The 27465-nt window shown below is 29.2% G+C and overlaps 1 protein-coding gene across 1 annotated transcript in view; it reads left to right on the forward strand.

Moving 5' to 3' along the window:
• The first annotated feature begins 1262 nt into the window (after window positions 1-1262).
• The window catches only part of LOC127286248 (uncharacterized), a 112384-nt gene continuing 86181 nt past the window's right edge, over window positions 1263-27465 (forward strand). Inside the window, exons 1-2 of the mRNA XM_051312622.1 lie at window positions 1263-1429; window positions 19860-20026. Coding sequence (XP_051168579.1) covers window positions 1406-1429; window positions 19860-20026 — 191 coding nt within the window. The 5' untranslated portion in view covers window positions 1263-1405. The remainder of the gene's footprint in view (window positions 1430-19859; window positions 20027-27465) is intronic.

The raw sequence follows: 27465 nt of genomic DNA on the forward strand, positions 1-27465 counted from the left end.
TTTCACGTGTAGCACACCAGCCGGCGTATATTGATTCGATAAAACTCGAACGAAATCGATAAAAATATCGAATGACTTGCGCAGTGCTGCATAATACACTGGCGCGAAATTTAAAAGAGGGATAAAAAACATTAAATAAAATTTCATTTTTACTGGGTCCACGTGGATATTTGCTTTGACCCCCCCTCCCCCCCTCGTGGACAATCGTGGACTTTTGACGAACCCCCCCCCCTCCCCCCAAAACTGTCTACGTGGTATATGGACGGCCCCTAAATAAAGTTATCGTGTCAAATACTTTTTATTTGTGTCAAATAAACGAAATATTTGAGTGAAATAAATGAATGAATAGTTTCAAGTTTAACTCATTATTTGTATTAAATAAATTCATTTATTCAATTTAATTAATTATTTAATTAAACAAAATACGATTTATTTGGTTTAAATAAATGCGATTCAAATGGACGTTCCTGCTTAAGAGGCGTGGTCTTATACTACAGTTGCATAAAACTATACCGAAAAAGCATTACTTCGTGCAATCGTAGTATGCTGATGTCCCATGCGTTTAAAGGTAGAACTTTCATGCTACAAACGCTTTATTTTTCTCCGTGTACGCTACAAGAATTTTACACCATATATATTATTGGTTTGTCAATGAAATGAAGTCGCATGACGCCTCCATGCTCGTGCGTGGTCACACGCATGCAATGCCAGCGAAATAGCAGGCACTGTGCTTGCATTAAAACAGCCTTCACACGTGACTGCAAAGTGTAAACGAAATGCATGCGTTATGACCATCACTTCGTGCCCCGCACGTGACGTGCGGAACATGCGGCGCACGATTGTTATCTGGGATGGGCCATTATTGAACCAACAGTTTATTTCCCATTGGGTATAATTTTTATTTTTAATGATTTAATTTTTTAAAATATTAGTTTTTAATTTTCAATATCTTTTATTATACCTATATTGTAGGAATTAAATTTTGAATATTGAAATACCATTTCAATATTATAATTTTTGAAATGAAAAGTATACCTACCTACATTCCAATTCCCATATACCTAAAATTTTAATAACAATTTACTCATCAAAAATATAGAGAATTTTTATTAAAATCGTATCGTCTCTCAGTGACAAAAATGCAGTTTTTAAAATAAATATGTCTGAATAATAATGTATATAAGTATGAGAATAAATTGAATTTAAAGATGAGCGTGTGAAATCAATTTTCATGTGCTTTAATATCTTAAAATATGCGAAACGACTGTACCGATGTTAAAGGAAAGTTGGCCCGCAAACTGAGCTGTTACATTTTAACGGGGATATAAGTATAAGAACTAAGAGACGGGGAGTTGTCCATCTAGTAAGAAATATCGCACCACACCCAGTGCAACGTTTTCTAAAGATGACCATTCGCCTCATAATTATCGTAAGTACAATTTCAAAAATTCTATTCTTCTCTTAAACCCATCATCCATTTAAGTGCATGGCGCCATCTTTAAATCCTAAGGCCGCTTATACATATCTCAGCTACAAATAATCTTTTTTAATAATAACAATTACGTTAAAGTCATTAAAATTTTAATTATTCTGTTAGAAATAAAAAATTTGATTTAAATTTTGCTTTTTTTATTTATCAAATTGCAGAATTAAATTTATGATTATTAATTAAAAATATTAATGTTAACAATATTAAGTTTATTTTTAACTGTGTTAATTCAAAATTTGTTAAATAATTGTTTTCTTGATTAATATTATAAATTCATATAGCAAAATTCTAATTTTTCAATTTCAAAATATAGAAAAAATGTAAGAGCTTTTTATGAGTAGTATTATTATGAAAATAAAAAATTTGTTAATAAATGTCCATGAAAAGTGCTCTTATGTTTTTTCTATATTTTGAGTTTGAAATATAATAATTTTACGATATGATGATTTATAATGTTAATTTAGAAATTGGTTTCGAGACAATTATTTAAATAAATTATGCATTTATTAAAGAATCATTAAAAAAATAATTTAGTGATAATGAGTGCGAGAAAAGGGTTCTTCGTAAATGTGCGGAATGTAATATTTAAAGTGACATTAAATATTCCATTGAGAAACAAGGAAGGACGAAAGTGGTCTAGGCAAGGACGTAAGAAGTCTTGTCCGGGTGTACGCCTTTACTCCAGTGATACGGAAACGAAAATCTTTCAATATATCGAGCACTTTCACCTTGTGTTCTAAGCATGTTGTTTATATAGAGAGTAAGCGAAATCGCGATATAAAGTAAAGAGTTAGGTGCGTGAGCCATGAACTGTCTTATCACAAGCTTTACTTCCAACTGGTTTCATTACGTGTATCGTAAATGCGAATTTATGTTTTGCACTATTTAAATTATCTCGTTATTAATAACGATGTCACTCCGACTAAATTTAGAGTAGTGTTATTTCACTTTTACGTCATTACAGAGAATTTTTCCTCAATTTGCAACTACTGTTACCTCAGTTGATACCCAAGTATCACGTAATATTATATTATTGTAAACAGTAATATTAAAATGTCCGCCTCATGGTAATTTACTGTAATATTACACGTTTATTTGAAATACATAAAAATTTCAAAGTTTTTTATAATAAAACACAAAAAGATAAGAACCGGTAATATTACCATGAGGCGGACATTTTAATATTACAGTAATATTACCGGGTAATATTGTGATACTTGGGTATTATTTAATTTAACACCTAACAAGTTTAAAGAATAAGTAAAAACTTACGAATTTTTAAATCATTAGATTTATGGAACTGTATATATATAGCAAAACAAAAATTATATATATATATATAATCATTAATCATTGAAATAGAAAAGTAAAACACACAAATGTAGAAAAATAATTAGAATGTAAAGAAATCATTAAAATAAAAAAGCAATATTATACGGTGCAAAAAATAATTTGCAAGCCTGCATATAATAATTAATAAAACTTTGTTCAAATTATATAAAACAATCTTTGAAATTAAAGAAAATTATTGAGTTCAGTAATATGATCACAAAGTGTACAATATGAAGTCATTAAAATTTAAAAAGGGAAATTATTACAATTACAAAATTAAATTTACCATATTTATATAAATTTCCATGGTGTCATTATTAAGGTCAGAAAAGTCATTAAAGTCACATGATTTAAACGCCATTAATTAAAGTCACTGACCTCATATAGAAGCACTACACGTACTCACATTCAAATCTCTACGTAAATGAAGACTCAAAATTATACTTTATTAGTTGCTTTACATATTTTAAATTTTTTAATTTAAATTAATGTAAAATTTTATTGTAATTTTAAAACACTTTAAAAATTATATGTCTTGCAAAATTAAATTAATGAAACCAGTAGAATTTCCTAAAATGGATAATGATGTAAGAAATAATAGCCCGCTTTTATAACAGGACTGGAAAACAATAAATGACTTTATTAGCACCGCATTCATCGTGAAACTAATCAATTATTTTTATAAATTACATACATACTTCGTACAAGTAATATTTGAATTCTTTTTTTCCAAAGGTCATTTAACTTTTATTTTATTGGTATTTCATAAAAAAACAATCAAATACTTTCTAGGACATTTTGATCATAAAATTGTTAATATACATAGGTAAAAATAATTTTTTAACAAAAAGAATTAAATGTTTATTTTTATTATTATGTAAAGAATATATATATATATATATATATATATATATATATATATATATATTCTAAGCCGGTTCTATTTCCGTATAATTATCATGCGTGCATAAAATTGAAATATACGCATAGAATATCAACTTGACTTGAATAATGTAGTTCAGCTTTGTAGATTTCTTGAACATGAAAATTACATCATTCAGCCCCTCGGCAAGTTTCGAAACGCAACTGGTGCAAGTCTTACATATAAACACAAACAAAATAAAAATAATTTCTATTTTTTGTCACTAAAATTTTTTCATATTTTAGTTTTAATAAGAATATCGTAATATTTAATTTTAGATGTCTTGAATAAATTTCTAAGCAGGAAATATGATTTTATAATATAATATTTATCACTTAAAAAGAGTATTCCATTAAAAAAAAATTAAGCATAAAATACAAAAATTAAAAAATATTTGTAAAATATAAATGCTACCTAATAAAGTTAAAAAAATTTAGTTTCAAATGACAAAATATGCTAAACGAAAGGAAGATTATCAAACTTTAAAGCCTGTAATAATTTAATTAATTACTAACTTTTAATAATAATTAACCTTAGAAGGTGTCACAACTCCATCGAGAGTTTGCCCTCGGAAAACGACGAGTTTTAGTCATTTTCGCGCAGAACATCATAAAAATGAAAGAGTTGGCGGAGTTTTGAAATAAGGACCGCCTTTTTTGAAAAAAATGTTAATTTTAGGCTTGGTTCAAACATATGGTTTAAATTGTCACTTCTAATCCCCAGTCGTCCGTGCGTTCACAAGTCCCAAGTTTATGAGGGTCCTAATAAACTGCACGTTACAGTACAATAAAATTTTTTTAAAATTTTAGTTTTACAGATAATTAATTTTGAATTCAATGTCTATAGACACCCCATCAGTTACCCTTTAGAGGGTGAGAAAATTAAGTTACTCTTTCTAGGGTTAAGTAAATAATAATATTATTTTAATGATGAATTTATCACTTGGGGTAATGTATAGTAAGGTTTTATGTATTTTGACCCCCTAAATACGAATTTTCGATCTAGAAAAATTTTAAAAGCTGTATTTTTTTAAATTACAAAAAATGTTTTTTAATTGCAAAAAACAGGTTTTAAACTGCAAAATTTCGCAAAAAAAACATTTTTGTCACCAATGAACCAAAAAATTCACCCAGATAGCACGTAAACTGACAGCAACCTTCCGGCAAGCTTGCCGTGCAATATTGCTCACCTTGCACGCCAAACTTGCCGCAACCCTACTGCAAGCTTCAAATGTCCCACCTGGCCCAAACTTGCATTATAAGCCTACTGAAAGATTGCAGTGTAAGGTTACTGCAAGATTGCTCAGTAAGCTTGCACGGTAAGCTTGCAGCTTACCAAGATTGGTGCAAGCTTTCCAAATAACCATACTTTGAATCTAAAAAAATTTTTTTAATGTTTCGTCTAATTCATACAATTTTATTATATAAATTAGTTTTAGACCATACAAAACCACAAAATTAAAAAAAGAACTTTACTTTTAAATTTATACACTACTGCTTAATGTTATTTTTCCTGATCTTCGATTAATTTACTTAATTCTATACAATCGAAATTATTCTAATAGAGAGTTGGAATTCTTCATAATAGGTACTTAACTTTAGAGGCGGGTGTTGCAAAAAATTTTGTATGATTACACTGATTCTGATTACATCTGATTACACTCGTATAATCACTCACTTTACACCGAAAAAAATAAAATCTCCAAATGAGAAGAAAATTCCGCTCATAAATTACTTTTACATTTTATTTTCAATATACGAATATTCATCTACAAAAAGGAGGATTTTTCTTCTTTATTTGAGAATATTTTTATTAAATGATAACTTTTAATATTTTCTCTTTGATTGAATTTATTCATTTGCATTTAAGATTCTTTTCTATAATTGAAATTATTCCTCTCAAAATGAAACAAATTTATGCTGTAAAAAAGATTTTTATAGTTTCATTTTGTTTTGTTGCGCGCATCTTCAAACTGTTTGAAAAGTGACAGTTCAAAATAAAATGGACAACGAGCTGAAAAATCTGTTATCTGAAATTGGAATTTCTACATTAATTATTTAATTAACAAATTTTTCACTGAAAATTAAGGTTTTAATGTTTAAAAAATTATTTCTATTCATATTAAAAACTGTGATAAATTTATTATAATTTATCAACAATGCGATCTGTTTAACCCCTATTTTTTCTAGGGTTAGAATTTAATAATATTCAAATCAGAATTGATTATTTCATCAATTTGACCTCTACACTATTTTAAAAATATATTTACTTTGATTTAAATAATCCATTAACTTTTTTTCACTTGAATACTGAGCACTTTATTTTAAAATGAACAAAAACTAAAAACATTTTTAACAACCTGAAAATCTTTGGTACTTTATTGTATAAAAACTCAGCTCGTGTTTTCGCCGTCTATATTTTTTCTCCAAAAATGGTTCCTTTCATTATAAATTACTTAATCCGAGTAATAACGAGTAAATTAAATCATAAATTTCTTTTAACCCTGTAAAGAAGGTTGACATTTCTGAATTTGACGTAAGTTTGAAACAAGATGAATAAATCTTTATTTGAAATTATTCCTCTCAAAATATAAAAGAGGAAAATCCTCTCAATTAGATATGAAAACTTTAGTGCCCATATATAAAAGGAAAAGTTGCTGCAAAAGAAGAGGAATCCTCTAAATTTGAGAACTTTTTTTTTTCGGTGTACGCACACGGAAAAAAATAGTTCGTGAAACTTTCGTAAACTAGTTGTTCACTTTTGGACGGGCCCAAAGTTTGGAAATCTTTCATTAACTTTTTCCAAGATTCCACAAACTTTTTTTTGTGCGCGTGCGCAGACATTGATTGTCATGAAGAGAGTGATGAAAAGTTTGTGAAATCTTGGAACAAGTTAATGAAAGATTTCCAAACTTTGGGACCGTCCAAAAGGGAAAAACTAGTTTACGAAAGTTTCTCGAACTATTTTTACATTCTCATCATAAATGAGAAAGTATTCATTTTGGTCGATTTTGACTTTTTTCTAATTCCAGTGAATCTTCACGTTTTGAGACCTCCTGATGCCAAAAAAATATGTTTTAAAAACCTGTCCGTCTGTCTGTTGTTTGTAGTCTGTCTGTAGACTCTTTTTGTCCCCACGATAACTTGAACGAATCGCTTTGAAATTTGGTACACTCTTTCCACATGTAAAAATGAAGTCTGAGTTCGTTGGACAGACTAATCCGCCTAAAGGCGCTCTCACACCTTTTTGGCTGCCTGCAGGTTACCATGGCAATGCATGAGAGTGAGTGCGACAGAAAATTTAAAAATTTGAATATTCAAATTTTCTGTCGCACTCAAACCCGTGCGTTGCCATGGTGACCTGCAGGCAGGCAGGCGCCAAAAAGGTGTGAGTGCGCCATAAAAATTAAAAAATTATTCAAATTTTGAATTTTCAAAAAATTCAATTTTTTTCAAATTTGAAAAAAATTTTTTTTTAATTTTCCCTTAAAATATTCCCAAAAGTAAACTTTTTTCTTTTAACACTTTTCGATAGAGATTAAAACAAAAAAGTTATTCAAATTTTTCAATTTTTCTTTTTTTTTAATTTTCTACTATTTTTCCCTGAAAATACTCCTAAAATGACACATTTTTTCCCTCTAAAACTTTTCAATAGAGGCTACAATATAAAAATTACGAATTTTTTAAGATAAGAAAATACATACAAAAAATTGAATTTATAGTGGATGAAGCAATGGCGAATAGAAGAAAATTTTCAAAATACAAATCGAATATATTTTTTTTCTGACTTACAATTAGATACTTATTAAAATAACATCTAAATAACATAAAATCAAAATCATTTCAAATTTTTTTTTTTTTATAAGTCCAATTATTTATTTCCACTTCTTAGGGGCCGTGTACAAATTACGTAAGGCCAATTTTAAACATTTTAAACCCCCCCTCCCCCCATGTAAGGTTAAGTAAGATTTTGTTAGCCTCCCCCCCCCTTTCTTACGTAAGGTTTAAAGAAAATATAGGTCAAAAATTAAAGTTATGTATTACACGTTTTATTCTTAATGTTAATAAATTTTTTTAATTATATTTAAAACAAAGTTAACATAGTTAAACAGTCATTACTGTAGAGAACAAAATACATTTTTCAACATTATTACACAGTAAAAACAAAATCTGAAACCGAATGTAAGCTTACTTTAATTTTTAACTTATTTTAAGCAAGAAACTTTATTTAATAATGAAAATTAGCTTAAAATAAGAGTTAGTGGTTCTCTTACTATAAATAAGCTTATAATTCGACTGATTTTTAATTCACTGGTCTTAAGTAAAAAAAAGACGACAGTGACTTTTTAAAAGTCTTTACTTGAGCTGGGTGTCAGTCCGCCGAGTCTTAAAGTGGTAGTTGTGACGTCACAGGCAAAACGTCTGTTGTGAAAACGCCATAGCGTACGCGTACAGTGAAGCGTGGTTGAGAAATGATTTTCTCGTGTTTTAATTTTGGTTTTATTCATTTATAATTCACAAGAATGGGTTTTTTTACTGGGTTTTTAATATCGAATATTCCAGCAAAGCACGCATATCTTTCACCTTTGTCTCAGCTATACTATTTAGAAAAAAAGTCGCTAAATATTACCAAAAGTACAAAACTGTGTGGAACTTGTTGAAAGAGCTTAAATTATTCTAAACTGTTAATTCCTAATTTTATATATTTATATATATATATATATATATTACGTATAATGTTATTTTTTAAATTTAGTTTGCAGAATTGAAAATGAAAATGACAAGATTTTTTTAAATATAAAAGTTCCTCGTCATTTTCATTTAAATAATGCAAATTTATAAATTAGAAAAAATTGTTATAAGTAATATAAATATATATATATATATATATCAAAATTCTAATATGCTTTTAAGTCATAATTTAGGATTATTATCACACCAGGTTAACGCTGAAAGACAGTCTGTAAGGAAGCTTAATTTCAGCCCTCTTTTAACATAAGACTAAATGATAGTCTAAAACCTAACTGAATTTCAGTTCTTCAACAAGCTTAGAGCTAAATTTCAGCTCGTATGACATCTTACTTATAGTAAGATAAGAGTATTCTTTTTAAACATTTTTTGAGTACTGATTTTCAGTCAATATGATCTACTTCCGTTTACATCTTGAAAAAAGACAACTTATAAGCTTAAAAGAAGATTTTGTTTTTACTGTGTAGATCATATATTATTGTAGAAGTTTACCGGCAGAACTGCCCGCAAGTTTCAAGAAATTTTTTAATATATGGCCTTACGTAAGAAAATCTTCGCACCTACCCTCCCCCCACGTAAGCGTCCGTAAGGATTTCATACACCCCCTCCCCCCCCTGTGGCCCTTACGTAATTTGTACACGGCCCCTTAGCGTAAAAAGAATTTTTATTTTTTTCATTAAATTTTGATAATTGGAGTTAGTTATATTGTTTTGTATGTATCATTTGGGCTCGCATTTGGGTTCTATAACATTTAAGGTAACAAAAATTTAAAATTACTTTCGATGTGTTACTTTACTCATTAATTTTTGACGGCACAGTTTTAACCTATTTTTCTACCTTATCTTTTAGCAACTTTCCTCTCTAGATTCAAAGTTTTTGAAGCAGTATCCATAAAACATTTTTTCCACTATAACGAAAACATTGTGAAGTGAAACAAAAATAATAAGTGTAGCATGCTAAATTATAAAGGATTATAAATTAACTAAGTATAAAAATTGCTATCTTTTAAGAGAAAATTCATTTTTCAACAATCTTTTTAGCAACTTTAAATAAATCTTTTTACTCCTTGGTTTTTAGGTCGCTCCTTACGATTCTGAAGTCAGTTTTTAAAAATTCAAAATGGCGTATTCAAACATTTTTGACACGATATTTTTAGTATTTAAAGGTATTCTGAAGGGTTAAGATTTGAAAAAATTATAAAAACTGAACAAAAATTCTAAAAAAATCTTTTTTTGAATGCTTGTAAATTGTTTATTTAAAATTTTTCGGTTCTTTTAGTACACCATTTGATAGAGCCTCAAAGTCAGTCAAAGTACTTTAAGAAAGTGAAATTTAAAGAAAGGTTATTTGACAACCTTACACCAACTTTGCTACGAGCTTACCGTGCAAACTTTCTGAAAAACTTGCGATGATCTTATTGTGCAATCTTGCAGTAACCTTACACTGCAATCTTGGAGTAATCTTACACTTTAATCTTTCGGTAAGCTTACCATCCAAGCTTGGGTTAGGTGGGACATTTGCAAGAATGCTGCAAGCTTACGTGCTATCTGGGCATTTTTAATGTATTTCAGTGCTGAACAGGAATCCGATGTTTAACCAACGTTTGAAGTGATAATTTTATTGTTATTTGCAGAAAAAAGATTTCTTTCAAAAAATGATTCAATTGTAACAAATAAAAATTAGGTTTCGAATTTCTATTTTACTCTGTTTCTTGTCTTATACTCATGATAGTTAAGTATAACTGATAACATTATTAGACCAAGCAACGTCCAAGACAACACCTACACCTATCCCTATTGAAAATCCCCACATGGGATCCTATGTCAAAAACTATGTAAAACCCCATTCCCCATATGGGAAACCATATGGTTTCCCATATAAAAACTCATGGGAAATTGGGACAGGAATTGGCATAGGAAAATATCAAAACGAGGTTCCTCCATGTCATTTCCTATGTCAAATCCCATGTCAAATATCATGTTAAATACCATGTTAAATACTAATTGAGATCCTTTATCACTTTTTTGAAAAATTTTCCCATGTCAAACCCCATGTCATTTCCCAAGTAAAAACCTTTATCATTTTTTTGAAAAATTTTCCCATGTCAAATCCTCTTTCGCCTTATCGAAAATACCCACATAGGAAAGCATATGGGAATCCACATGGGAAATGGAATACGATTTCATGTGCATTCTTCCAAATGATAAAACAAATAGATTTAAGCATAGGAAATCATATAAGATTTCATATAGATTCTGAAATTTCAACCTAAGATTTCACATGGATTTACATATAGGAAACGATATAGGATTTTATTCGGGAATTTTTTAGTTGGCTGCTCGGTTGGCTGCTTTATGCAGGCGGCAGTTTACAAAAAAAATTAATTATTTGATTAAGGTGGAAGGGCCCACGCAGTAAGTCAAAAGCAAACTTTTTTTTTCTAAAAGTTGAAAAAAAAAGTAAATTCTATTATGTAAAATAAAAAATCATATTTTCAAATAATTTTTTTATGTTAGAACGTACAAATTTGTAAAAAATAAAAATTAAAAAAAAAATAGTAATATTTTGAACAATGTAGTGTTTCGCCGTGCGAGACGTGGCAACACTGCAGTCACTGCAGAACAGCTGATGCACACAGCACACAGCTAATTTCTACGTAACTTATTTTAAATCAAAATAAAATATAATGAATTGTTTCAAGAATAAATAATTATGAGTTACAAGAATTTATTCATTAACTTTCTTGAAAAAAAGATAAATAAAGCAATATGTTCTAAATACTTGGATATATTTAAATCTTCCCGCCATTCAATTTCTCCCTCACTCTCTAAATCTGAATAAGTGAAATTTCACTTAAAGTGTGTCAAAAGTCTTCCACGTAGAAAAATAAGTGTATATGCACTTTTAAATAAGTGGTTTTCACTCAAAAATAAGTGAAGTTTCACTTATTTAAAAGTGCATATACACTTATTTTTCTACGTGGAAGACTTTTGACACATTTTAAGTGAAATTTCACTTATTCAGATTTAGAGAGCACAAAAGTTGCGCTGTTGCTACGTTCTCTGTGTCTCTCGTGTCATAGAAAAAATTACATCCAACTTTAATTTTTGGATTAAAAATACTCGGTAACTAAACAGTAAATTGTACAATACTTGAAGCATTATGATCCTTGAATTTCAAATTAATTTTGCTTTAATTTTGAGATGAATCCTTATTGAGCATAAAAAGTTATGAAGTAATATATATCGAGTTGTCAGTTTTTCGTTCGCAGCGGCCATAAGCACAATGCTAAGTAATAAGAAAAATAGTGAATTTCGGACGACAATATCTTGAAAACCGTACGATAAAAATTGCTCATATTTAACAATAATGTGCATTAATATGTTATTCAATTTTGCTGAAAGTTTTACACGATTCCGTACACTTTGTGATTTTGACCCTTCCACCTTAAATATCAAATAATAATACTTCAACTCATCTGAAAATAAAAAAAAGTTTACTTTACTTCTGCCTTAGACTCTCAGCTTTTATAGTATTCCAGACTGATCTCAACTGTGAGAGAAAATATTTTCACCATCTGGTGGTGAAACAATGAAACTATAATGACGATCAACATCTATATTGAAATTTCCCATGTCATTTCCCATGTGAAATCCTCTTTCATTTATTCGAAAAATTTTCCCATGTCATTTCCTATGTGAAATCTTATCATTTTTTCGAAAAATTTTCCCATGTCATTTCCCATGTGAAATCCTTCATCATTTTTTTGAAAAATTTTCCAATGACAAATCTTCTTTCGCCCTATCGAAAATACCCACATGGGAAAGCATATGGGAATCCACAGAGGAAATGGAATACGATAAAGGATTTCACATGGCAAATGACATGAGGTTTGACGTGGGAATTGATATGGGAAAATTTTTCCAAAAAATAATAAAAGATTTCACATGGGAAATGACATGGGGTATGACATGGGAATTGACATGGGAAAATTTAAAAAAAAAAATGATAAAGGATTTCACATGGGAAATGACATGGGAAAATTTTTCGAATAAATGAAAGAGGATTTCACATGGGAAATGACATGGGAAATTTCAATATAGATGTTGATCGTCATTATAGTTTCATTGTTTCACCACCAGATGGTGAAAATATTTTCTCTCACAGTTGAGATCAGTCTGGAATACTATAAAAGCTGAGAGTCTAAGGCAGAAGTAAAGTAAACTTTTTTTTATTTTCAGATGAGTTGAAGTATTATTATTTGATATTTAATCAAATAATTAATTTTTTTTGTAAACTGCCGCCTGCATAAAGCAGCCAACCGAGCAGCCAACTAAAAAATTCCCGAATAAAATCCTATATCGTTTCCTATATGTAAATCCATGTGAAATCTTAGGTTGAAATTTCAGAATCTATATGAAATCTTATATGATTTCCTGTGCTTAAATCTATTTGTTTTATCATTTGGAAAAATGCACATGAAATCGTATTCCATTTCCCATGTGGATTCCCATATGCTTTCCTATGTGGGTATTTTCGATAAGGCGAAAGAGGATTTGACATGGGAAAATTTTTCAAAAAAATGATAAAAGATTTCACATGGGAAATGACATGGGAAAATTTTTCAAAAAAATGATAAAGGTTTTTACTTGGGAAATGACATGGGAAAATTTTTCAAAAAAATGATAAAGGTTTTTACTTGGGAAATGACATGGGGTTTGACATGGGAAAATTTTTCAAAAAAGTGATAAAGGATCTCAATTAGTATTTAACATGGTATTTAACATGATATTTGACATGGGATTTGACATAGGAAATGACATGGAGGAACCTCGTTTTGATATTTTCCTATGCCAATTCCTGTCCCAATTTCCCATGAGTTTTTATATGGGAAACCATATGGTTTCCCATATGGGGAATGGGGTTTTACATAGTTTTTGACATAGGATCCCATGTGGGGATTTTCAATAGGGATAGGTGTAGGTGTTGTCTTGGACGTTGCTTGGTCTAATAATGTTATCAGTTATACTTAACTATCATGAGTATAAGACAAGAAACAGAGTAAAATAGAAATTCGAAACCTAATTTTTATTTGTTACAATTGAATCATTTTTTGAAAGAAATCTTTTTTCTGCAAATAACAATAAAATTATCACTTCAAACGTTGGTTAAACATCGGATTCCTGTTCAGCACTGAAATACATTAAAAATGCCCAGATAGCACGTAAGCTTGCAGCATTCTTGCAAATGTCCCACCTAACCCAAGCTTGGATGGTAAGCTTACCGAAAGATTAAAGTGTAAGATTACTCCAAGGTTGCAGTGTAAGGTTACTGCAAGATTGCACAATAAGATCATCGCAAGTTTTTCAGAAAGTTTGCACGGTAAGCTCGTAGCAAAGTTGGTGTAAGGTTGTCAAATAACCTTTCTTTAAACCCTGTGGGGGCGGCCACATTCTTATCACGCGCTTCGCTTCTAAACACAGATCTTGCCGGACCTACTTCCTGATTCAGCAAGATAAAACATTTATGCTTTGTGATCAACAGTTTCCCTAGATAACAAATGTGCCAAACACGTAAGTTCCCCAAATGGCACCGGACATCGTGCCTGTTGTTATTCAGCTTTTGTGTCGGTGAAATTTTTACCGCATTAAACGTGCTTGCAATGTGTCGGACTGTTGTTACTTTAATTATTATTTATTATTTTACCTTTTAGAATTTGTAAATTAATTATATGAATATCTATAAATTATATTTATAATGTGAAAGATTATCTGTTGATTTAAAATTAAATAATGAAATTAATAGAACAGTTAATAACATGTATAATTCAGTAAGTAGAAAGGAAATAGGCACAGCAGATGTCTCGAAATTCTTTCCGTGTGTAAGCTAATGAATCTTAGGTTTAAACTCAAGGGAAGCTTACAACAAGATATTGTGTTGTGTGGGTATATATGATTTTTTTATAGGAAGAAATGCTTCCAGCATGGAAAGACGCAATCCCTGGAGGGGAAAGTTTCAAAAAAACACGTTGTTTGTGACGTACATTTCTTAGAAGCACAACTTTTGAGAAATTACAAATCTGCAGTAGAAGACAAAAGATTAAATATTTCTTGTGTCTTTACAAAAAGGAGCAATTCCATAAATTTTTAATACCTCCTCAGACACGAACAAAAAAAGAAATAAAAGTTGTGAATATTCCCTGCTAAAAATAAAATCAGAAATCAGTCTCAAAACGTCAGAAATCCTGACCTTTTGAGACTATTTTGATGTTTTGTGATGCTGCTGACTAATTCTGACTTAAATGGTTTTTATGGGCCTTATGTTTCTGAAAACTGACTATTTCTCACTACGTTTTATTTTTTTGTAAAAAGGGTCCTCAGACCCTCTGAGTGGCCTTATCAAGGCCACTCAGACCCACCATATAACTCTATTATGTTAAGAAAGCCATTAAATTTGTAAAAAAAAAATTTCCTATATTTTTGGTATTATTCATATGAAAATGAGATATTTGGAAGATTCAACTTTTCAGGATTCTAGACATACAAAAAATTCTATAAATAGTTAAAAATTAAAAAATTGAATAGATTTCTATGAAAATTTTAAATATGTATTTGAAATCCTCAGGACAATTTTTTTTATTCCTTTCAAACCTCTTATTTACTTTTACCCACTACAATTTACCTTTTGTATATATTCCCTTCTTCCAATAGAAGGGTCCTTTCGAAGGGTCCTTCAGGTTTTATGACTTTTTAACGCAAAATATAAAAAATTATTTAAATTTAAAAAAATATTTTTTAAAATGCTATATTTGTAATTATTAGATTTTAACGATTCCAATCATATAAAACTTTATGAAAAAACTTTAAAATTACATAATGATTATACAACAATCTACTCCATTAATTAAAATTTAAAAATTTTCTCTGTAATTTTACATATACAGTGTATGCGAGGAAAAAAACCTACACTGTGTGGAACATTTTTACAGGATCGATATAGTAACTGTACATTGAGGTTATGTGGATTCACTAGCGCCTGCAAAATTACTAAAAGTTGTAAATTTAATAAATTTAACTAATAATTGTGATTCGAAGTACCCGATGTAACAAGAAGACATACACGAAACGAAATTAATTTAATTATAACAGATTTTTAAAATAGTTGTTTATTAAACGAAATCAGGCAAAAAAATGCAAAAGTAAACAAATTTTTAAATTTAAAGTAAATTTAATTGTCGATGTAGTTTTCTATCAATATGTGATTTTACAATGAAAAAATTGCTTTTTTACTTTTTATTTAGAAATTTTACAAAATTCATGATATTCACATTTTCAAAATGTAAATTAACTAAAAAATGTAACTTTACACTCGTCCATAAAATTACATTGGGACTGGAATTTTACAATCGCCATTTAAAATCGCTCTACACTGTACTGTAAGTTTACGAAATCTTGTATTTCTAACCTCAAAATCATTAATATTGTCAAACTGAGTGCAGTAAAATCACATAATTCTGTAACAAAATTTGCTACAGAGTCTTGTGATTCTACTATTTAAATAGTAAAATTAAAACCTTTTTTTACAGTGTACCCTATTGAAAAAAAACACGTATAATTATACGTATAATAAGACATACGAATTTGAAACAAGAATTATACGTATAATTATACGTATAATTATAATTCTATTAAAAATAGAATAATAGAATAGAATAGATTAATTAGTATAGCAAAATTGCGCTGAAAATTTTTAGAAATTTTAAAATGCAAATTAAATTTCACGAAAAAAAATATCGTCGAATGTCAATTCAAGCAGTCACCCATCCAAGTACTAACCGCGTCCAACGTTGCTTAACTTCCGTGATCTGATGAGAACTTGTTCCTTCGCCTTGGTGTTTCCGCTGTCTTGTCTTGATTAATAACTTTGTCGTATAAGTATTGTATCGCACCTAACCTCACTTTTAGTGATACAATTTTAGTGATCAAGACAAGACAGCGTAAACACCAAGGCGAAGGAACAAGTTCTCATCAGATCACGGAAGTTAAGCAACGTTGGACGCGGTTAGTACTTGGATGGGTGACTGCTTGAATTGACATTCGACGATATTTTTTTTCGTGAAATTTAATTTGCATTTTAAAATTTCTAAAAATTTTCAGCGCAATTTTGCTATACTAATTAATCTATTCTATTCTATTATTCTATTTTTAATAGAATTATAATTATACGTATAATAATACGTATAATTATACGTATTATTATACGTATTATTATACGTATAATTAATTATACGTATTATTATACGTATAATTATACGTATAATTCTTGTTTCAAATTCGTATGTCTTATTATACGTATAATTGTACGTATAATAATACGTATAATTATACGTATAATAATACGTACAATTATACGTATAATTATACGTACAATTATACGTATAATTATACGTATTATTATACGTATAATTATACGTGTTTTTTTTCAATAGGGTAGTCTCATATTTGTTGCAAATCAAAATAAGGATGGAGTTACATGTTGATATAAATGCAGAATGCAAAACCGAAAATAATGAGAGTGAAAAGGACAGAGATATATCACTATCCTTTTCACTCTCATTATTTTCGGTTTTGCATTCTGCATTTACATCAACATGTAACTCCAACCTGAGCCAATGCTAAACGACATAGACAGTAGCGCCACCAACCTGGTTCATTTTTGTTGAACATAAAAATGAGCCGCCTACACGGCTTATTCTGAGTTCAGTTTTTTTCTGTGCACTAGTATCACTAGAATTTACCGAATTTGGAGAAACATCCAAGACATGAACCCCGTCTTTTCATATGAAATGCCTCATATGTATATGACCATATTTAATGAGTAGATATATTGCTATACTAAAGAAGTATATAACTTATCGGTCTCCCAAAGGAAAAATTTGCAAATAATGAAAAGCTTAAAAATATTGAAGAATTCTTGAAACTAATATATTTTTTAAGAAGTCAACCAAGAAAACTTTCTAATATCTTCAACCAAATGAAATAGAATGGGTATTAGCAAGAATTTTTCCCACGTTCATGTCTGACCTAGACGTGTTTTACAACTTATTTAACCGATTGATTAAGAATCCTGTGAGGATTGCTATATTAGTGGTTAAAAAATTATATGAAATATAGAATTTCTTCAATTATTATGCTCTCGCTCTGTTGTACAAAAACAGCAGCTGGTCTAAGAAAGAAATTTGAAAGTATCAAGCGGCCTTGTGTTAGATGCAAACTGTACATGTCGGAATGTAGTGATTTAGACACTGGGTTTGATATATATATTTCTATTCTGCGTAAAATGCATTTGCCAGGAAAATTAAATTGATGAAGCTTTTCCTCACAACATAAATTAACTTCCTTTTATTTTTTACAACACACCTTACATTACATATACATATAGGCATTGCACATAACAATATTCATTTTCGAATGAAGTTAACATTACTCTAGAATAGCACATTTCTGTTAATTTTTTCTCTTTTCTTTCTAAAGCAATAAATGATAATGTAAAATTCAATTAACTTTATTATACAACAGTGCTTCTGTTTTAAAATATGCACAAATTGTAATACAAGAATAATTACAAGCTTACAGCAATTTTTCTTGTCAATCTTGTAGAGGTGGGTCATTTTGTGATACTCGGGCCAAGCTTTTGTATTATTTGGATATTTGAAAACGCTTTAAAGTTTTTTGATTTTCGGCACGAATGTTTTTTACACTTACTAACTTTTCATTTTGAATTTTCTTCAATGAAAGCTTAACTGTAACAATTGGTATTCAATATTGTAATGCAATTGATTTTATAGAAAAATTTTTCTTGTTTTTAAGAAACTAAACTAAGAAAGGTGAATGTCCCAACGGACATGAAACTTTTTCTTTCGATCGTATATTCAATAATGTTACAGCTTCTCAAGAGCTCAAGTTAATACAGTTCACGTACTTGGCAGTTTGACAAATACATAAGTTTCTCGTCTACTTTCGGATTTCTTTCTGGAAATTCTGCTCAGAGAACTAGTGTCTTTTTCATTATAAACTGTCTAAAGTTCTAGTTTGTAAACTAACTTGAAGTTTATGTAACTTTAAGCCGTATATTTAAAATATGATACTTTAAACTAATTTTTATTATCATTTTTCAACATAATAATTTTGCATAGAAATTCATTCACATTGAACAAATTATCAATTTAATTAATAAACAGTTGGCCTCAATTTAGGAAACAAAGAAATGACAAAGTAAGAGCAATTAAAAACAGTTGCCATCCTATATAAATTAATTATAATTGTTTTTATGACTTGTGGTATGTATTTGCATAATATCAAAGTATGTAAAACGAACAGCCTTCAACTTGAACTTACAATCTAATATGAATCACACGTGATGATGACCGTGGCTTATAAATAAGTGAAATTAAGAATCACCATTTTCACTCATCTCACATTTACATTGTTGATCCTTTTCGTTTGTTTTATTTTATTTTTTTAAAATCATTAACACCTTGTTCACAATTATAAGAAAGTAAATTAAAGGATTTCACTGATTTTCTTTTTTATTTATTAAAACAAATTTATTACAATAATTTTAAATTTTGTGATTAATTAATTATTTTTACAATGAAGCAATTTTTTAAATACTGTGGAAATTATTTTATTAAAAAAATATAAATTTGAATTTTAAATAAAAAGCAACTCATTAATAAGATTTTATATATTATACATTTATTTTTTATATTTATTAATAGAAGTTTACATTCTCTTTAAAATAATTTCAACCTGCATAGATTAATATCACACGCACATAAGTGAAAATTTCACAGAACAGTGAAAGCAGTAAGATTTTATTTCAAATGTATATTGAAATTGATCAATTATATATTTTTTAACATTAAGAAATTAAATTTATTTATTTAGTAATGTAAACGACCTTATAAGAAATAAAATAATTCCTTTTATAATACCACATATTGTGTAAAAAATATTAAAAATTTTATATTAAAATATTTTCTTATTTTTCGCGTTGTATTTTTATTGAAAGATAACATTTTCTTATAAAATCACGTCTAATATAATATAATAACTAAAATTTCCATTTAAAAATTGTACAGTGATGAAATTAAAGGCTTTAAAAAGTAATTAACGATTCTCATCATATCTAATCTCATTTAACTATTTCTACAGAAAGTCATAACGTTTTTTCGAAAAAAAATTGTAATTTAATCTTTTTCAAACATTTTGCAATGATATTAATTATGACAGAGTTGAATGTTTCCTGAAAGTTATTTATTAGTATTGGAGCATACCAATAGCTGTGAATGTTATTACTTTTCCAGCTATTAGTCTGTGCCGCTGGCTGCATCTTGGCACAGTTTCCAGATGGAGATTTAACACACAAAGGAACTAGTTCACCAAGACGATTTAAGCCACATACACCTCGCGTCACACCCACTGCACAATCAGTTTTCGCCAATCAAAAATTCAGACGCCCTATACCTATAAAGTGAGTTTTACTTAAATTTTATTTATTTCACAAAATTAAAATATATAATTAAGTATACTATTTTCTTCAATACTTGACAATCTTAATTTTCCATATCCTTCTTTCAGCATGCCTTAAAATTCAGATAATTCGTGAGCTTGTCATGAAATATTTGCTAAGGTTTTGTAGCAACCTTGCCTCAGGCTTGTTGCAAATATCGAAATGTTCCACTATACTGCAAGGTTGCAATTAATGATTATTGCAAGATATTCTCCAAGCAGCACGGAATATTGCTTGAATGTCAAGGTGGTTATCAAGCGGGAATATTCTTGTGACATTCAGGCGATATCATAATGTCCGCTTCATGGGTACATTCCACGGTGATATTCCTGTGACATTTGCGTGATATTCGTATATGATACTGAAGGAATATTCCCGTGAAATTCATGTAATATTGAGGGGATATCCCTGAGATATTGAAGGAATATTCCTGCACTGAACAAAAATTTATTTGATTCAAATACTTCAAATTATTTGAAAAATATTTATTTGGTTCAAATATTTTTTATTTGGATCCAAAAAATATGTAATTGATTCAAATAACTTGAATTATTTGAATCCCACTTATTTGAACCTAATAAATTGTATTTGGTTCAAGTAAATAATTAATTGAATTTAATCAATGAATTTAATTAATACAAATACAGTAGAATCTCGATTATCCGAGGTACACGAAAAGAAAAGGTATCGTTGTCTCAACCATAAAAATATTGTTGGTCATAATATTCCCGGTAAGAAGCGAAGAATTGAAAAGAATTCAGAATCTGAATTCCTTTGAATGGGTGATTTTACGTTTTTATTCAATTCCTCGATGAAGCAAAAAAAAGTAGAAAAATCTATTCTTCTTAATTGACTTGGCCAAAATTTATACTCTAAATTATACATGTAACCTGACGCAGTCAATTGCAAGGCATAAAGATACCTCATTTAATCTACAAATTTTCTATCCCTCTAAATACGCTCCTGATGTCATGACACAGTCAATTAAAAGGAATAGACATATCCACTTCACTCTCCAAATTTCTTATTCCTTTCAATTCGCTTCAGAAATTTTGATACTGTCGATTAAAAGGAATAGATATTTAAAATTTACTCTCCAAACATTTAATTTTTCTCTATTCGCTACCAAAAATTTGAAAATATGAAACTTTGCGCATTAAGAAGAATAAGAAGTTTGAATTCTTTTCTATTGACTTATATGTACTGGGAATAGAAAAAAATAGAAAAAATGATTATTCATCTCTCAATCTTGGATTTTCCGACGAGTTGACTCTGAGACTCGAACCCTCGACCATCATAGCTCTCAACCGCACTGGGAGCGCCTTAACGCGCTCGACCAGGGGAGGTTATAAAATTTTTTGAGAAAATGTCTCTTATAATGAACACATTAAACAGATACATATATTATTTTGTTAAGTCATCAAACAGCTTTTCAGATGTTCATTATTACAAAGAGTATATTATCCTATATATATTTTTATGAACATTAATGATATTAATTAATAATTTTGTCAATTTAAATAGTTTTAAATGATTAATTGTGTTAATAAATAAAAATTATAACATTTTTTCATCTTTACAACACAAAAATGGTATATGAATTTTAATACCTAATTTTAATGTGAAGTTTATTAACTTCGACATTTTAATTTAGAATGACATGGACATGAACTTAAATTTCAATCAAGTGAATTCTGCATACATTCCAATTTTTTCGAAAATAAATTAAGTAACAATGTTGATTTAGCAAATTTTTTTAACAAACTAATGTAATTTATACAATGCTAATACTTAATCAGCACTCAATTTTTTACCAGAATTTTCTTAAGCATATGGAAATATTTCCATATAATATAAATAAATAGTTCAGGTCTTATATATTGACTAATATTATTAAAATTCTATTTTACAGAATATTCAAGTATAAAAATAATTTCCCGGTAAGAGGCGAATAATTGAAAAGAACTCAGAGTTCCAATTCTTTTGAATGGGAGCATTTACGTTTTTATTCAATTCCTCGATGAAGCAAAAAAAATAGAAAAATCTATTCTTCTTAATTGACTTGGCCAAAATTTATACTCTAAATTATATACATATTATTCTTAACAACCTGACGCTGTCAATTGTAAAACATAGAAATGCCTCATTTATTCTCCACATTTTCTATTCTTCTAAATGCGGTCCAAAATGCGACATTTAAAATTTACTCTCCAAACATTTAATTTTTCTCTATTCGCTACCAAAAATTTGAAAATATGAAACTTTGCGCATTAAGAAGAATAAGAAGTCTGAATTCTTTTCTATTGACTTACCTCTACTGGGAATAGAGAAGAATTCATTTTTCTGATATTTTGATGTTCAGTGAGGAATTTGGTAAAAACGTAAAATCGCCTATTCAGAAAAATTAAAAATTCTTAACTTCTGCTCTATGTCTGCAAACTTTCAATTTTTCTCTATTCCTCGCTTCTTACCGGGTTGTTGAGGCATCCATACATATAGCTGAAGCAGCTTTCAGTATGGATACATTGACAAAAAAGAATGGTTGTGGCAACCATATAATATTTGTACCTATGATATGGATATATCAACCATAGCTTTAGTTGAGGTAACAATATTGGTTTGGATTTTAACAATTTTGTTATCCTATCAATTTTTGAATTGCTAAGGCCCCTATAGACGCCTGCGCACCTTGTCTGCGCGGTGATGCAATAAATTACGTCTATATTACTCGTATTAATTCCAAGCGTCGCGAAACGTGTATATATCCGCAGTCCTAAACATTTTCTATAATCATTTAAGAATTATATTGATCCCGGTTAATGTGTTTTTTAAGTTAAAAAATGGAAGCTGAGTGCATTGATTTCCTTAAAAAAAAATAGAATATGAAACTTCTGAAGTTGACTGCGTCCTTTTAAACAATTTACATTCACCTTTCCCAGTCATAATTTGTAAATGGGGAAATTCTTCAATGTTTACGACACTTAGGCACTTAGGTTTATTTTGTTAACGAATTTGTATTTGGCGATTATTTCAAAAAAATAAATACGTTTTTATGGGACTCAATGTTTTAAATTAATCAAAAATAACCTTATTGATAATATTAAACAAATAAAATATACATAAATTGGAACCATATAAAATGGTTGCTTCAACAATATTAATATGGTACACTAAATAATGGTCGAAGCATCAATTAAAAATGGTTGTCACATCCATATTAGCATTTGTATATTTTCCAAATATATGGTTCCCACAGCCATATATTCTAGTTGTGCTAACAATTTAAAGCTAGCTATTTAATATGGCTGGAGCAACCGGAGGTATGGTTGGGACGTATTTTTCAATATAATATGGTTGAGACAACCAAAGGTATGGCTGTGGCAACCATTGATTTTTTTCCGTGTACGATCTTTATAAACGGGTGGAATATTCTCATGATCTTCTAGGAAAATCAAAATGTCCGCATCATGGGAATATTCCATAGTGACATTCAGGGTATATTCCAGTGACATTAAGGGAATATTCCTCGGTGACATTCATGGAATATTCCAGTGACATTAAGAGGATATTCAGGGTGATATTGTGAAAATATTCCAGTGATATTAAGGGAATATTCCACGGTTACATTAAAATGTGTTTTTAATCTTCCTGCTTATTCAAATAACAATTTATAACACATTTCTATTATTTCATCACTTAAAAAAAATTCAATATAACCGTGGAATATTCCTTTAATATTACCCTCAATGTCACTGGAATGTACCCTGAATGTCACTGAGGAATATTCCCATGATGCGGACATTTTGACTTTCCTGGAAGATCATGGGAATATACCACGGTGCACGGAAAAAAAGGAATGGTTGGGCCAACCATAGGTATTGATAAATACGTCCCATCAATATTATATGGTTACCACAACCATATCTTTAGTTGATACAACCATAGTATGGTTGGCGCAACCAAAGGTCAGGTTGACACATCAAATTTGCAATTTTTCGTCATTTTGATGTGACAACCTAACCTTTGGTTAGGCCAACCATACTATGGTTGTATCAACTAAAGATATGGTTGTGGTAACCATATAATATTGATGGGACGTATTTATCAATACCTATGGTTGGCCCAACCATTCCTTTTCTTTCCGTGTGGTATTCAAGGGATATACCGTGCTGCTTGGGGGGTTTTCGGGGTCGCTGATTACGAATCTGGAATCAGTTTTAAAAAATTCAAAATGACGGATCCAAAATAACGGACTACTACACTGAGAAAAAAAGCACGCCGTTTCAGCGGTAAAGTCATGCAGTTTCTGCATTAGTGACACTGCAAACAGAAAACGGCTGTTTTTACATTGGAACACTGCAGTTTCTGCATTGGAATACACAGCAGTTTTTGGCAGTGCTGTACAAACTTAAAAATTAATTTTTAATTCTTTTAAAATACATTTCTTAAACATCTTATAGTTAATTACTATATAGTAATAACAAATGTTTTTATAATAATTATAATTTATTTCATAATAATATAACTTATTAATATATATTTATGCACAAAAAAATTAAGTCAAATGACAAATATAGAAATTAATTTAATTAATAAAATAAATTTTAAAAAAATAATAATAATAAAATAATGAATAAATAAATAAAAAAAAAATTAATATACGCACGTAGTTTTCGTAAAAAAATGACCTAATAATCAATTGCAAAGACATTTTACAATATATTATAGGTTAGGATTGTCCACTCGGCATACTTACTTTCAAATCTGTCAATGAATTGGTCCAGTTTCCAGTTATATAAAATATTTTTAACAAATTCATCCATTTTTCACTAATTATTATTCATAATAAACATTAAAATATTAAAATAATGAAAAAACGACACAATTAATAAATATACGCAAGCGCGTCTGAGAGGAACACAACGAACGGGACATGTGACACGGTAGTTATAGCAGAAAACTCATGCAAAAACTGCAGTGTTCCCACAGTCGTTTCAGCGTTCTTAAGCAAAGCTGAACCCACATGAGTGGATGGCGCTATTTTGGCATCGTTTTTTTCTCAGTGTATCTTTTAAATCTATTTAATTGGCTTCAAAATCGTTAATTAAGGGTTTTTGAGGTCGATGAACACAAATCTGAAGGTAACCCGAGTAACCATTTTCAAGTAAATAGGATGGATTTTTAAAATTGTCGTCCGCCTTTTTCAATTTTTGAAAACGGACCTTTGAATCGTAATCAGCGACCCCAAAAACCCCCGAGTAACCATTTTCAAATAAATTGGATGGATTTTTAAAATTGTCGACCGCCATATTGGATCCGCCATTTCAAATTTTTGAAAACGAACTTCAAATTCGTAATCAGCAGACGAAAATCTTGAAAAAAAACAATTCATTTGATTTTTTTGAACATTATTATTTGATAATATTGCATGTTATTTTTTTTGACATGGCCCTTTTTGACCCTCTGTATTTACAAAAGGGGGCATATGCTCATCTTGAAAATTTGCAGGGATTATTGGGTCATCATATGTTACCATTTGGCATAAAGACAGTTTCAAAATTCGAGGTACGAAAAAGGTGCATTTTTTGCATGGTGCTTTATAATCGATAGATGTGACTAGCGATCACGGAGGGGAGTTTTCTTCCTTTAGGGGTAGCCAAAATTTATTGAGTCTAATATAAAAAAAATAAATTTTATAAAAAAAGTAATAATAGTATTCGCGATATTTCATACAAATAAAACAGTATTCTAAAAATTATTAATAATATTTATTATTTATTTACCAAAAAACTGAATTTACAGTGGTCACGGAAGGGAGTTTTTTTGTGTCGACGAACACTGTGAAACAGATAATCTTTCTGACACTTCGACGCCTCCCGTTCATATAATGCTTATTGAAACTGCAATGCAATATAAGTCTTATTCAAATTTTCGTGCCATATAAGTCTTATTGAAAGTTCAGTGCTATATAATTCTTATTCAATACAATTATTGTATTGCACGGAAACTTGAATAAGAATTATATAGCACTGAACTTTCAATAAGACTTATATGGCACGAAAATTTGAATAAGACTTATATTGCATTGCAGTTTCAATAAGCATAATTATATGAACGAGAGGCGTCGACTTATTGTTTTAATTTCTTTTATGATGTTGTGTACTGACCAAAACAATATCGTCACTGTAAACACTTTTGAATTCTTCATTTCTCTATTATCACTTTTTTCTTCATTTACTCATTATATTTGTAACCGGTCACGGAGGGGAGTTTATTTTGCGAACAAAACTGATTTAATTCTAGGAAAAAATATTTTACAAATATTCTGTTTTACGCTTTATAAATCAATTACAAATAATGTAATTAGTAGATGTTACTAGATAAAAGATGTTTTCATATTGCAGTATGAATGCAATAATTCTTCTTTAAATAAAACTTACTTCACGAACGGTAACGGAGGGGAGTTTTTACACTATATAAACATTATTATATTCAATTATTTGAAATTTTCAATTTCTTTTTTATGAAATCTAATTAAATCCTGTTGGCTTCTATAGTTAGGCTGTCAACATTTTCAATTATTATTATTATTTATTAAAAAAAAATGTCATGAACGTGTCATTTGTCCTTTTTGTGAGAATGACCCATAAACTAAATATACAGGGTGTATCATAACCGGGTATTATCAAGAAAATATATAAATCATAAAATATTCTTTAACTAGAGATATCCTGAGGACATCCTAGAGATATCCAAATTTCCGGATATCCCTAGGACGTCCATAGGATATCTTGAATATCCGGATGTTGTTAGGGTTATATATCACTTGCATTATAGAAAATAATTAATTTTCAACAGATTTAATCAAAATATTCATATTAATAATGAATAACATTTTAAAAAATTATTCGGCATATTGGATCCGCCATTTTGAATTTTGAAAACTGATATCAGATTCGTAATCAGCGACCCCAATAACTACTAACAATAAGTAACGAGTTTCATGTAAATCTGATAATTTTTTTTAAAAAAATCGGCTGACATATTGGATCCTCCATTTTGAATTTTTAAAAAACTGATATCGCATTCTTAATTAGCGACCCTAAACACCCTTAAGATCTTAAATTATCTGTAAACTTTGTTGAGTAGAAAAATATATAACTGAAAGGGTTAATATAATATTCATTTATGATGTGAATATTCATTTATTGAAATTTAAATAGTATTTTTATTTAATCTTAGTAATGAAGTAAACTATAAAATATTCATTTCACGGAATTTATGAGATTGTAATGTTTACATAATGTTGAATAGAGTATTTAGAATCAAAACAAAATCCGAGTCTACCCGGACAGCACCGAAACTTTCCTGAACCTCGCTTGACGAGGTTCGGGAACTTG

This window comes from Leptopilina boulardi, unplaced genomic scaffold (assembly GCF_019393585.1).
Source record: "Leptopilina boulardi isolate dan_hultmark-lab unplaced genomic scaffold, ZJU_Lbou_2.1 LbouV2_351, whole genome shotgun sequence".
NCBI classification, from domain to species: domain Eukaryota; kingdom Metazoa; phylum Arthropoda; class Insecta; order Hymenoptera; family Figitidae; genus Leptopilina; species Leptopilina boulardi.